The sequence below is a fragment of the Schistocerca piceifrons genome, chromosome 1 (genome assembly GCF_021461385.2).
Source record: "Schistocerca piceifrons isolate TAMUIC-IGC-003096 chromosome 1, iqSchPice1.1, whole genome shotgun sequence".
Lineage (NCBI taxonomy): Eukaryota > Metazoa > Arthropoda > Insecta > Orthoptera > Acrididae > Schistocerca > Schistocerca piceifrons.
Genome location: NC_060138.1, coordinates 1,144,309,088 through 1,144,322,253, shown reverse-complemented (window position 1 = coordinate 1,144,322,253; position 13,166 = coordinate 1,144,309,088). Strand labels below are relative to the sequence as shown.

General features: G+C 40.6%; 1 protein-coding gene across 1 annotated transcript in view; it reads left to right on the top strand.

Moving 5' to 3' along the window:
- Positions 1-12,768, top strand: part of LOC124710740 (sialin-like) — a 66,714-nt gene extending 53,946 nt beyond the window's left edge. Inside the window, exons 6-7 of the mRNA XM_047240950.1 lie at positions 7,593-7,713; positions 12,178-12,768. Of these exons, the coding sequence (XP_047096906.1) occupies positions 7,593-7,713; positions 12,178-12,275 (219 nt within the window). The 3' untranslated portion in view covers positions 12,276-12,768. The remainder of the gene's footprint in view (positions 1-7,592; positions 7,714-12,177) is intronic.
- The last annotated feature ends 398 nt before the right edge of the window (positions 12,769-13,166 follow it).

Genomic DNA, 13,166 nt, shown 5'->3' with positions numbered 1-13,166 from the left:
TTAGATGCTGTAACCTAGAATGCATCTTCAATTTCAAGCTAATCCTAATGGTTAAGTAATACATGAGGGGTGTTAAATAAGTAATGCAACACTATTTTTTCTCAGCTACTTTCGGCTGAAAAAATGCGGAATTTGTTGTGGGACATCGTTCAGTATTCCCGCTGCAGCCCCCACGGTTTCATGAAGTTCCGATAGGTGACAGCGCTATACATAGCCTTCAAAACGGCGTCTGTAACGGAGGTGCGTTCCAAGCAGAGAGCTGTCATTGAGTTTCTTTTGGTGGAAATTCAGAGCACCGTAGATATTCATTGGCGCTTGCAGAATGTCTACGGAGACTTGGAAGTGAACAGGAGTACAGTGAGTCATTGGGCGAGGCTTCTGTCATCATCGCAACAAGGTAGCGCAGCTCCCGTCTGCCACACAGCTGTGACTCTTGCAATGTCGGAACGTGCGGACACCCTCATTCGAGGTGATCGACGAATCTCAGTCGAACACCTCGTAGCACAACTGTACATCTCTGTTGGCAGTGCTGACACACCCGTCCGCCAGTTGGGGTGCTCAAGTGTGTGCTAGCCGAGTTCCTCTTGCCTAAGAGAAGACCATGCAGACCAACAAAGGACCATTTGCGCGGGGTTGATTGAGCGTTATGGTGGAGGTTATTGATGCAGCAAAACATTGGCTCCGACATCGACTGGTAGAGTGGTACCATGCGGGCACACAAACCCACACAAGAAGGTGTATTGAATAGACATTATGTTGAAAAAATAGGGTTTTGTAACCAGAAGAGTGGAGAATAATATGGTATTTTGGAACCATGAATAATACCAACCTGCTATCAGGAAGAAGTGTGTTACTTTACTTACTGAACGCCCTTCGTACTTTGAAAACAATTTTCTGCATAAGCCTGATAAATCTTCAGCTCTCAAAAAAATAAAAAACGAAGAAAGAAAGCAATACATGACTATGATGTTACGAGTAAATAGAGCAGTTAACCCCATGTGAAGAACGAAATGAAGTAATCTTTTAAAAAAACTATTGGACCAATAAAAGTCGCAGTTCAATAGGGAGATTTTGCTAAACGGAGACAAACTGCAGGAAACTATCCCTGAGACGATAAGGAGCAAAAATGTTCATATGCACGTCTAGCCGGAAATTTGTTCCACTTTAAGGTGTAGACAAAACATCTTCGAAAGTGATCCCAGTATGAACACCAGGCAGGTGACCCACTGCATGGTGTGAGCCAGACGACCACGTGGAACGTTTTCCAAGACAACTGACACCATTCGTATCACTTGCAGCTCTTATTATCTAAGCAGTTGCCTCTAGGAGGATGGTTTTGTCACTGGTTCGTCCCACAGGCCACCTTGGTAGTGGGGTTCCTGTCACCCATGCTATTAACAGACGAGGCTACGAGAGACAGTTTCGGCTAACCTTCAAAGCTCCCACATGTAGGCTACGGAGAATCCCCGTGGTGTGGAGGTAGCGAACTACGAGGGTTATTCCAAAAGTAAGGTCCGATTGATTGCCAAATTGAAACCACAGTGAACATCAGAAATGTTTTACTTGTAACAATTAGCTACACCTTTCAGCTACTTCTCTACGTAGTCGCCGTTCTGACTTAGACTTTTGTCATAGCGTTGTACCAACTTTTCAATAGCCTCATCATAGAAGGCAGCCGCCAGTGCTTTCCGCCAATTCTCCACGCTGGCCTACACCTCGTTGTCTGTGTCAAAATGTTGTCTTCAAAGACAGCGGTTCATGTGACCAGAGATGAAACTCAGGGGGAGACAATTGCGGACTGTATTGTGGGTAATCTAACATTTCCATTTGAAAACGATGCAGGAGCATCTTCATTGCCCCTGCAGAATGCGGCTGAGAATTGTCGTGAAGACGAAACAGCACGACAGTTATGTAATGTTGGCTGCATAGCTTCAGGCGAAATTTCTCACCAGGCCCTCGTACTTGGCGGCAGACACTATTTTCTAGACATCTTTACGCACTCACTGCGAGCTCAGAAATGAGAAGAGCGACGTGATGCTAACTGGGGTTATACTAGAGACACTACCCAACACATCTGTGCAAAGCTTTATCGGATTTTCATAGTCGTTTCCATTTCGCGACCGATCGGACCTTACTTTTGGAATAACCCTCGTATCAGTATCATCTCATTCTCAGTATTTGAAGGGGACTGTCGGCAACCTACTTCTAGAGCAAGTCATCCTTCCACAACGCCTAACAGGCAAGGCATATCTGCGCTTCCTGTGGGTAGCCTTGCATGCCCTGCTGGAAGACCTGCCTTTAGTAATACGAACGGTAATGTGTCTATTGCCTGCCCGGTTAGCCGAGAGGTCTAACGCATGGCTTTCCGGAGTGGGAAGGAGCGCCTGATCCCCGGCACGAATCCGCCCGGCAGACTTGGGTCGAGCTCCGGTGAGCCGGCCAGTCTGTGGATGGTTTTTAGGCGGTTTTCCATCTGCCTTGGCGAATGCGAACTGGTTCCCCTTATTCCGCCTCAACTACACTATGTCCACGATTTCTGCGCAAACAAGTTCTCCACGTACACGTACACCACTATTGGTTCAAATAGTTCAAAATGGCTCTGAGCACTATGCGACTTAATTTCTGAGGTCATCAGTCGCCTAGAACTTGGGACTAATTAAACATGACCAACCCAAGGACATCACACACATCCATGCCCGAGGCAGGATTCGAACCTGCGACCGTAGCGGTCGCTCGGCTCCAGACTGCAGCGCCTAGAACCGAATGGCCACTCCGCCTGGCACACCACTATTACTCTACCACAGAAACATAGGTGTTACACTCGTCTGCGGTGGGGACAGAGCCTCTAAGTCGTTTCTAGGTCCCCGGTTACCATACAACAACATAGAATGTGTCTTTGGATGATGGTGCTCCAACTCACTGCCCAGGTCACTAATAATCCCATACCACATAAGATATTCTTTCTGTCAAATTTTACGTTAATTCTGTATTCACATTTTTAGTGTTGATCCAGTTTATTAATCGCACTTATAGTAAATTCACATCATTTTGTAAAATCTCCATATTTTCAGACCAGTGAGTCTACTTCTTTTCCACCAAGTTTCCAAATACTGTAACTTTCAGCGGCCACAGTTCGTGCATGGTAACAAACTGCAATAACCGCACTGATACGCCACATGAATATTAAACATTGATACAACGTTCATTTTAAGTGGCAAGTACAAAATTTAAATATAATCTACAATATTTCTCTGGTAGAATAACGCATTTGCAGCCATCTTGCTACACCATCAAGTGAGGGCATGGGACGCTGTTGTTGATGATCTGATCTACGGTTGGGACATTGGGGTAAGAGTTCCTGTGGTGCTGTCGGGGAGGAATCTGATTAGTAAACCTTCTCTCCTTTGTTACCAACTTTCCGGAGATCCATATATTTTCTGAAAGCTTATGTCAAAAATAGAAAAACTGTGAAATCATAGGGGCAGGGAGACAAACGTTTAGGAGCTGCAGGAACCACAAACTGTCAGTAAAGTGTTGCAAACATGGAGTCAAAAGCCGTTAAAATGCTCGTTTCACGTGTTTATATGAACTAATAATGTGGTAAGAAGTTGGAGATCTCAACATAAAAGAAGAAACAACTCGCGGAAAAGAAACGATGTACGTTGGGCTGTTGAAAATGTGATTTATTATTTGCTGACTCCAAACAAAATCTATTACAAGAGACAGTCAATGAGCAATTCATCAAATAAACATTGACGCGGGCAGAAAGACAAATCACAACGCGCAAGTTTTACAAAAACGATGGCCCTGCACTTGGCACACCCATCATTTGTCAATGAATGGAGGCAGTAATCCTTTGGCACAATCGCCATTCCAGGTTCGTCTTCCAAGTATCCGCTCTTATAAGAAGCGTACTTAATCAAGTTGTTGAAACGAGGGGCGCCGAAGCTGAACTGATGTAGAGAAAAAGACTGCAGGGCCAGAAAACCATCGCGATGCCAAATGTGTTCCTATGTCTCGATAATGATTGGGTCCTTTATGTAACGAACAAGGGATTTGTAGTGTCTGAAAAAATGAATTTGCTGGATCTTTCCCGTATATGCTTCAGGTACGAGTTCTTCGTATGACTTTGCCGTCAGTTACTTCGGAAGCAGACAATGCATGAGCTTTGTTAGAGCATGATGAATGCGCTAAACACAGAATTTTCTTCCTGTCATCGGGCATGTTTGGCCCAAGGTAGGCGCACTCGGCCATAATGCGTCACGTTAAGGCCGTTTCAGGTCTGCTTACGACATGTTCGCTGTTTTTCCAGCACACGATCTTATATTCGGAGGATCTGCCGGCTTTGACTGCGTGAATTTTCCCGCTGGCTCGGATACAAGCACACATGTCAGCAACAGTATCTAGTCTTCCGTTGGAATCACAGGCATAATCACTAAACTGTGTTGTGTTGCAGAGACTGACTCAACAACAGTGGAAACAGTTGTTGTTCCTCTGGTTCGCAGCATTCGATGACCATGTAACTCTTTGTCAAATCTGCTCTGGTCAGCACTGAAAACTCGTGTCGGTGGAAAGTTTTCTGTAACGATGAGGTTGCGAATCTTAGCAACAAAATCATCGCACGCTTGCGATAAATTTACCTCCTTATCCTGCCGACTGTGTGCGTTATTGCTTTGTCAACAAGGTTATTCCGGTTCTTGAAACGATATACCTAGAAATCAGAAGCTTTAAAATCGACTGTACTTTGTGAATCCATCGCTATCTTAAGTTGCGGGGCCCATAGTCGCAATGTCCGGTCGTGAATAATTGCTCCTTCTCTTTCCTCCTCTTTGAATTTCTGTAGGACAGCCTGGCAGATTTTTTGGATCTATAGAGTATTCATCTTTTCAACTAAACAGACACTGTTTTTGCCTTGTTTCACAAATTTTATTATTAATGTTACTGCACTACCTAGGTTTCGGGTTATAAGGCCATTTTCAAGTACATTACCGATTCCCAAAGATGATAATGCACAGATAAGCATGATGGTAAGGCAAAGATAGCGTCTCAGCTTCTCAATGTATCGATTCACGGTTTAATGTAAAATTACTTCAATGACCATTTTTCAATAATTACCTATGGAATTACACAGTTCAACAATTACTCTAACGTGATGGGACTAAAGTTATGCATGAGCGAAAAACTTTTTATCTAGTGATGAACTGAAACTCAAAGTTTTACTTCTATCCTGGAGATTTTATATCATCTAAAAGAGGTGAATAATTGAATTGGGTTTACTCGTTTAATAATAGGTGTGGGGATGTACGCATCTGTCTTTCAATTTGTAAAATTTCTAATTGGTTCAATTTAGCCCCCTTTTCCTTTGTCCCTAAGACTTGCACATCTATTATGTACTTGTATTTGTGGGAATTTTTCAGGCAATGATCCGCAAACGCTGAATGAGGCTTCTTCATTCTCCAGCTTCTATGGTGTTCTTTAAGCCTGGTGCAGACTGACTTCCCCGTCTGCCCAATGTAACAACACTTACGCTCATGGCATGTGATTTTATAAACCCAACTTTCTGTGATGGCTGGTTGTTTGTCTTTTGCATTGAACAAGCAACCTCATATTGTCTGAAGGACATAGAAAAACAGTTGATTCAACTAAAATTATTCATTTTTTTCTCCAAATTGTACAGAATGTTAATGTTTTTAATTTTCTTGAACTGACTCATTACTGACGCACGCGACAGACGTTTTGTCCGAGGTTCGCCTGTCGTAGTATCTGTAGCCCACTACACTAAGCTGCGCTGCTTGTAAGCAGTCCAGTCCTCTGCTGTCATTTCTGCTGGACCATCATGCTTTTGCCTTTTTGGCGAGGGTATATACTCGGATGCCGATGAACTCGAAGCAGAGGGAGGCAACTGTTACGACGAGGATTGCTATTCATTACCGACCATCATCTCCAAAGGCCATTTCCTCGTCCCATTTTTTTCCATCGCCTCCAGCAAGTCCTAATGTCCCGATCTCTTCCACAATCTCCATACCATTTTCCAGGAGAATAGTTTGTTTTATCATTTCCGATTCCTGGATGTTCAGAGACCAATTGCTTGTTCCGAATCGTGAGATAAGACAGCCACAACGACTTTCAAATCCATCTGAATATAAGAAGAAGTCATACAGTACGTTAGTACTTGACAGCAACATACGGGAACATACATGAACATACAAGCAATAGAGGCGCCATGATGGGAATACGTCAATCTATACACGCTTTATTAATACTTTGTGGGTCCTATAGCTCCTAAACGCTTGTCCCTTTGGCCCTAAGATCTCACAGTTTTTCTACTTCTAATATAAGCTTTCAGAAAATATATGGGTTTTCGGCTACTCGGTATCAAAGGAGGAAAGGTTTACTTGTGAGAAGTCTATGTATCAGCATTAGTTTCATCCTTTTATTCTCATAGTCACCAATAACAACGCAAACAGAACACTCCAGCATACAAGCAGTCGTCGCAATAATCCACACAGAGCAGGCACACACTTGAGCCACTACACCTGCATCTATATCCATACTCTGCAAACCACCACGAATTGCGTGGAAGGGGGTACGTCCCATTGTACAATTTATTAGGGTTTCTCCCCGTTCCATTCTCGTATGGAGCGCGGAAAGAATGATTGTTTGAATGCCTCTCTGCATGCTGTAATTATTCTAATCTCATATTCACAATCGCTATATGGGCGATACCTAGGGGGTTGTAGCGTATTCCTAGAGACACCATTTAAAAGCAGTTCCTGAAACTTTGTTAGCAGGCTTTCTCTGGGTGGTTTATGTCTGTCTTCAAGAGTCTTCCAGTTCAATTCCTTCAACATTTCTGTGACACTCTCCAAAGGATTAAACAAACCTGTGAGCATTCGTGCTACCCTTCTCTGTATACGTTCAGTATCACCTGTTACTTCTATTTGGTACGGATCCCACGCACTTGAGTAGTATTCTAGATGGGTCGCACTAGTGATTTGTAAGCAAACTCCTTTGTAGACTGATTGCACACACTCAGTATTCTACCAATAAACCGAAGTCTACCACGTTGCTTTACGCATTCCATTTCATATCTCTACAAAGTGTTACACCCAGGTATTTGTACGAGTTGGCCAGTTCCAGCTGTGACTCTTTGGTATTGTAGGCGCAGGATATTACTTTTTTCTCATTTTGTGAAGTGCACAGTTTTACGTTTTTGTACATTTAAAGCAAGTTGCCACCCTGAGGAATAGTCTCAGCCATAACATTTCAGTACATCGTGTAGAAGACTTCAAATTTTATAAACCATTCGAGTTTAAATCAATGAACAAGTAGTAAAATTCTGCTGACACTGAAGCTCATCCCAGTCTCGGAAATGCCACAGAAAATCAGATCGCCTATAACTCTTACCAGACCCTTGTTGTGGAACGCCCACAATGCACCATTAGAAAACACCTGGTATTTTAGTTACTAGATAGTGTGTGTGTGCGCGCGATATATATATATATATATATATATATATATATATATATATATATATATATATATATATATATATTATGTAGAGTGCTGATAGAGTATTGTTGTGCCCTCAGCAAACACGGGCAGGCTGGAACAACGTGTTCTACGTGACTGTGGCACTGTCAGTGGTGGCATACCTGGTGTATGCTATCTTCACATCAGCGGAGGCTCAACCTTGGAACGATCCTCCCTCAGGTGAGTCTGTTTGCGTTTGTTCCTGTCGCATTTAACTGCACTACAAACAAAAATGAGTATACGTCAATCCAAGGCATCAGCTTATGTCGTTGGAGGCGTTTTACCTTTAACTTTGTTTTCTTGGTACCAAATTGTTCATGCCTTATCGTGACTTAGTCTTTGATCTGAATAGTCAGAAGACATACAGTGTTAAATATCTTATTGCTCTGGAGAGTGGTTTTGGATAGTGTGGCTTACAACTCAGTCCCATCAGAGTACAGTCCTAATTAATACTGGACTTCCTTTGGAATCACTCTTTGAACAGTAAAGAACCAGATATATCAGTACATAGTTTAGCAGTGGCGGAGTACTGATAAAATTCACTCAAGGTTTCAGATGCGTCAAGTGGTGTAAAGATCATGAGCTTTCGACCAAGCTCTCCTTGGCCATTATCAAGTATTGACTACCGTCTGTGACGTCACTGGATCCCAGTTCATCCCATATAAGGAACTGTAACTTTTTGGTCACACCACCACCACACTTGCTTCAACCTTCCAGTAGACAGGTCCCAACCTGCATTTCACTACAAACCGTCATCTTTATTGAATGTGTTTTCAGAAATTTTCATCTCGACTGCTTCGTTTATGATGCTATTTCAGAAACTATTTGTTGTTTTAATAAGAGATATTTCATCAAATGCAGTTCGATATTCCAGAGTATGTTCTGATACTGCTAATTTCTCGGGATACTGTAGGCGTAAACGCCACTCATGTGTTATGTGGCTCTGATCAATACTGTGTATAATCTAACATAAAACTGTCCATACTGCCACAGGATTCTCTATGTTCCTAATATCATGAGGCCTACATCATCTTTCACAGCGCTAGTGAGTTGTCGAAATTTTGCTGAAGGCCTGAATCGATTTTCTGCCTTCTTAGTGAGCCACAGAACGCCAAAAACTTAATCTGCTTCAGGTTCTCCTTGTTGGGTCTTCTGCTTACAAGTCTTCAGTGGAATGATTCGCGAAATATGAACATGAGAGGTGTTTCTACCACTGGTATTCTGAGAAATTAGCATTAGCAGAACATGGTAAGGAAACCGAATTGCGTTCGATGAAACATGTGTTATTAAAAGGACAAGTCGTTTCTGGGACACTATCAAAATGCTGAGAACACTCTGCATTTAAACACAGCTTGGGACTTGACCATCGTAAGGTTAAGTGAGTGCATGGTTGCATGAAGAAACATTACTCATATGGCACTGGACTGTGCCACAGTGAAGTCACAGGAGGTAGTGCTCCTATAGAAGGATGGCAGCAGCAACCACACGTTAGTCACCAATTGACGATGGCCAAAGAGAACTCGGTCAAAAGCTTGTGGATTTTAAACCACTTGATGCAGCTGGGAGCCAGAGAGAATGTTATCAGTAAACACACAGTTTTGAAAAGATTGCCTTTTGTATAAAATAAGATAGCTGTATCCGTCCAGTGAAGTGGTTTCACACAGGCCGTCATGACCATTGCTTCTTGAGCTTTTGACTGGTTCACTCACCACCAACTAAGCCTTTTGTCCTTGATTCTTGAACTTTTGAATGGTTCACTTGCCACCAGCTAAGTATTGTTCCCCAGGTAGACACATTCATCATTTGTCATATCAGGAAAGAAATATAAATCACAGCTGAACCTGCTAAAGTTGTAAAATAATCAAACATTTTTTGTATGATGTATAGCAGAGTGAATATTCTACAAGTTTTATTTATTTGTACTCAGAGATTCAGAATCATTGAATATATTGCACAAATTCTAATGTAGCCAATTTGACAACTGCAGTTTATTGACAGTGCATACTTAGACAGAAATAGTACATTTGTAATAGTGCATATTCCTCCCTACCTCCAGCATCACACCACTGTATGCTGGCTAAATTTCTATTAACATAATGAGGAGAATAATGAGAGTCTGCTATTACAAATGTTGATTTAGTTTTGATGTATTTTGTGTGCAACACAGTGTCCATGTGTTGCCAGTCTGATCCAAAATATTGTTTAAATTTTTCTCTTTCATAATCGATGTCTTGTCATTAGTGTACTACAAAGTAATGTATAAATACTTATTGCAAATGACCTGTATTGAAAAAGTATTTCAATAGATTTAAATTGTAATTTAATTGTGGCGTTTTGTTTATGTATAGTTGTTACCAGCCAAACCCGATTTTGGTATGAACTAGTTTCAAACTCGTTCATCCTGTTACCAATAGGATAAAACAGTTTAGCTTAGGTCAAATCGGTTTATCCTAGTTTGTATCCAAAGTAAATTGAATAAATTGTCAATATGATTCATTAAATTAATTTATTAACTAATCAGTAATTTCATGTATATCACTAGATCAACTTATATACATCTATCTACAGAAATCACCTTATCTGCAATTTGCTTATTTATTTATTTTTGCAAGGTTTACTTTGGTGGCACTTAGAACTGCAGAGTACTTCGTTTTTCTTACAATTGCATTTGTTTGTTGTACAGTTTTTCATGCAACTGCATTTCACGAAGCCTTGCCCTGATTCGATAGTGGTTGCAGTCATTAAAGGTATTTCAATATCCTGGTTAATATCTACCACATCTAAAAACTTCTGAATGCAGGCCTCTAAATCACTTCTAAAAAATAAAAAGGAAGTAAAACAAATATTTTTAATATTTTATTGCAAACAATTATGGAAAATTTTAATAAAACTATGCCTGCAATAATGTTTTTGAAGTACGCCATGTTTGGTGCCAACTTTGTAGAGGCTCTCACCAGTTTTTGAAGTATTACTCCAATTATATTTTGAAGGTCACCTCTGCTTTTTCTGCATCTGGAATAGTTATGATTATGTTGCCTCCAATGTCTGTTGGTGGATGGGATTTGCCAGAGGAAGCTTTCATTCTTTTACCTTGTTTTTTTAAATTTTCTGTTGCAATTTTTCTAGCATTTTGAATGTTGTTTGTGTCAATTTTTACAATGTTATCATCATCACTATCTTTGTACTGCTCAGTATTGCTGTCATCTTTGATTGCCTTCATTATGTCATCTTCATCCTGAATATCATTTACGATTTCTTGAGGCAATGAGGAAGTGGAAAGTCCCACTCTAGGTTCGATTGTGAATAATGCTTTGTAAGGTGATTGTTTTATGCCACAGTGGTAAGCTCCATTTTTCATGAAATGGACATACCTTTATCCTTCCGACCACTTCGCCGAATTGTTGTCCTTTAACCAAGAACTTATATTTGCAGTCTCGCTTGGCATGTTCAACAGAACCCTGGCTTTGGCTGTGCCTTGGTTTTCCATGCACAGTTTTCAGTTCTGGCCAAAGCTTTGCAAGTTCACTTATAACATTATTGACAAATTCTCTGCCATTATCAGATTCAAGAATGCATGGTGCCCCTACAGTTACGAATATGTCGTTCAAATGATAAGCCACTTCTTTATCCTCTTTGATGTTAACACACAAAGGAGAACAAATTTTGTGAGATGGTCTTGGTAAACTAGAATGAATTTTAAAGTTCCATCTGGTTCTGTCTGGAAATCAATCAAATCGACTTGGCATCTGCTATTCATTTCTGAATGGAGAATTGGCTTTGAAACTAGCCTAGATATAAAGTTCATCAGTTGGAACGAAGTATTTTATATTCCCTTCACACCGTGCAACGAGTTTCTTCACATCGCCAATTTTCAAAACAGCAAATTGTTTCAGTATTCTTTTTTGTAATGATGTTCTTTTTTCCAACTTTTCCGCGTCTTCTACTTGTTTAACCAAATCCGCATATTCGTCTACTGATAACACTTTATAATGAGAAGACTTTTTGTTTTCACTCTGCAAAATTTCCTCCATAAGCTTTTCTCTGTACAGCTTTTGATTGGCTTGTCTACTACACGAAGGCTCATCCATAACGAAACACCTCATAATAATTACACTAGGATTACAATAAAATCTTTTAAACGCAACCAGCAACTTAACATGTGCACTCGTCGACGCAAAATACCATTCAAAACAAAGAACAGTATTAGCGAAGAGTGGTTGAGAGGCCTGAGAGGCGAGCCAGAGATGATTCAGTGATTCCCCGTTCATACAGGCAGCGACATGCTTTCCGACTAGGCAACATTAGTTCAGACTAGGACGTACCAGTTTATCCTAAAGCATGTAGGATAAACCAATTCGACCTAGGCTAACAGGATGAACGAGTTTGACCTAGGCAAAACTAGTTCATCCTAAAATCGAGTTTGGCCAGTAGCATAGTCACTTCATTGTCCAGCCTTCCTCTGATACGATTTGATACTTTTGGATGTTGCACTGTTTGTAGTAGTATAACTTGTGTGATAGTTTCCCGTGCATTTCGTTTTTGAAATTCAAAGTTGTCATCTGATAATTATTGTGTAAGAACAGTACAATTTAGAATACACAATAGATATCGTAGCATCCATTAACTACATTTTTCTTGTTTCAGAGAAAACAGCTGAAGTGAAACGCCAGGATGGTATTGATAATGTAACATTCAACAGCGAGGATGTGCGCCATGGAGGACTGCGATCTTTTGACACATAGCTTTTGTAATTTGTGCACCAACATTCCTGATTCATTTGATTACATCATGTGACAGACACAAAAAAGGAAACTCTGTAATGCAAATTGCTCACCTACATCGCACTACAGAGTCCTTCATTCATCAATTGAGGGGCTAGAATTCTAAAGGAACATGTCATCAATGTTTACAGACTTTAACAACTTTTAATGCATTGTAAATGTATTCTAAACTTAGTTCTTGTTGTGATAATTTGTGTTGAGGCAGTTGATGTATGCTAGACCCGAGTACCCATGGGCATCACCAACACTAAATGGCTGGAGGGAATGTCTCGTTAGATAGCGTATAGATCACAAGGGGGTCTAAGCAGGAGGAGAAATAATATGTATAGACCATATTAGGCTATATGCTATATTTAGATCAGTTTAAAACACTGTTGTTAAATTCCTATAAACTAGGCGTTCTACTACATTGTAGTTGAAAAACTGAGTAAACTGGAATACCTTTGTAATAAATATTTACTTAGCGTCATTCCTTTGATTTTATGGAATAACATTTTTCTGGATACATAAGCAGGAGACCCAGGTTCAAGTCCCAACCATGGCACAAATTTTAGTTCATTGCTTCAACTTCTATCCTTATAGAAGAATCATTCTCTGGCTTTTTTTTTTTTTAAAAAAAAGTCAACAATGAATAAATAGCAATTCCTCCTGACTATGACTTTGTCATTATACAACACTGGACTGTAAGTGATTGTTGTGTGGCATCTGACTGTTAGCCAGCTACCACCTGGCCACCCCTCATACATACTTACAGCACAACCAAACAGATTCATGTTTATCTAACCTGCTGCCTCATCACTTGTAGTCACGCCACCACAATTCATTGAAACTAGGAATATTGTCTTTTTAGTG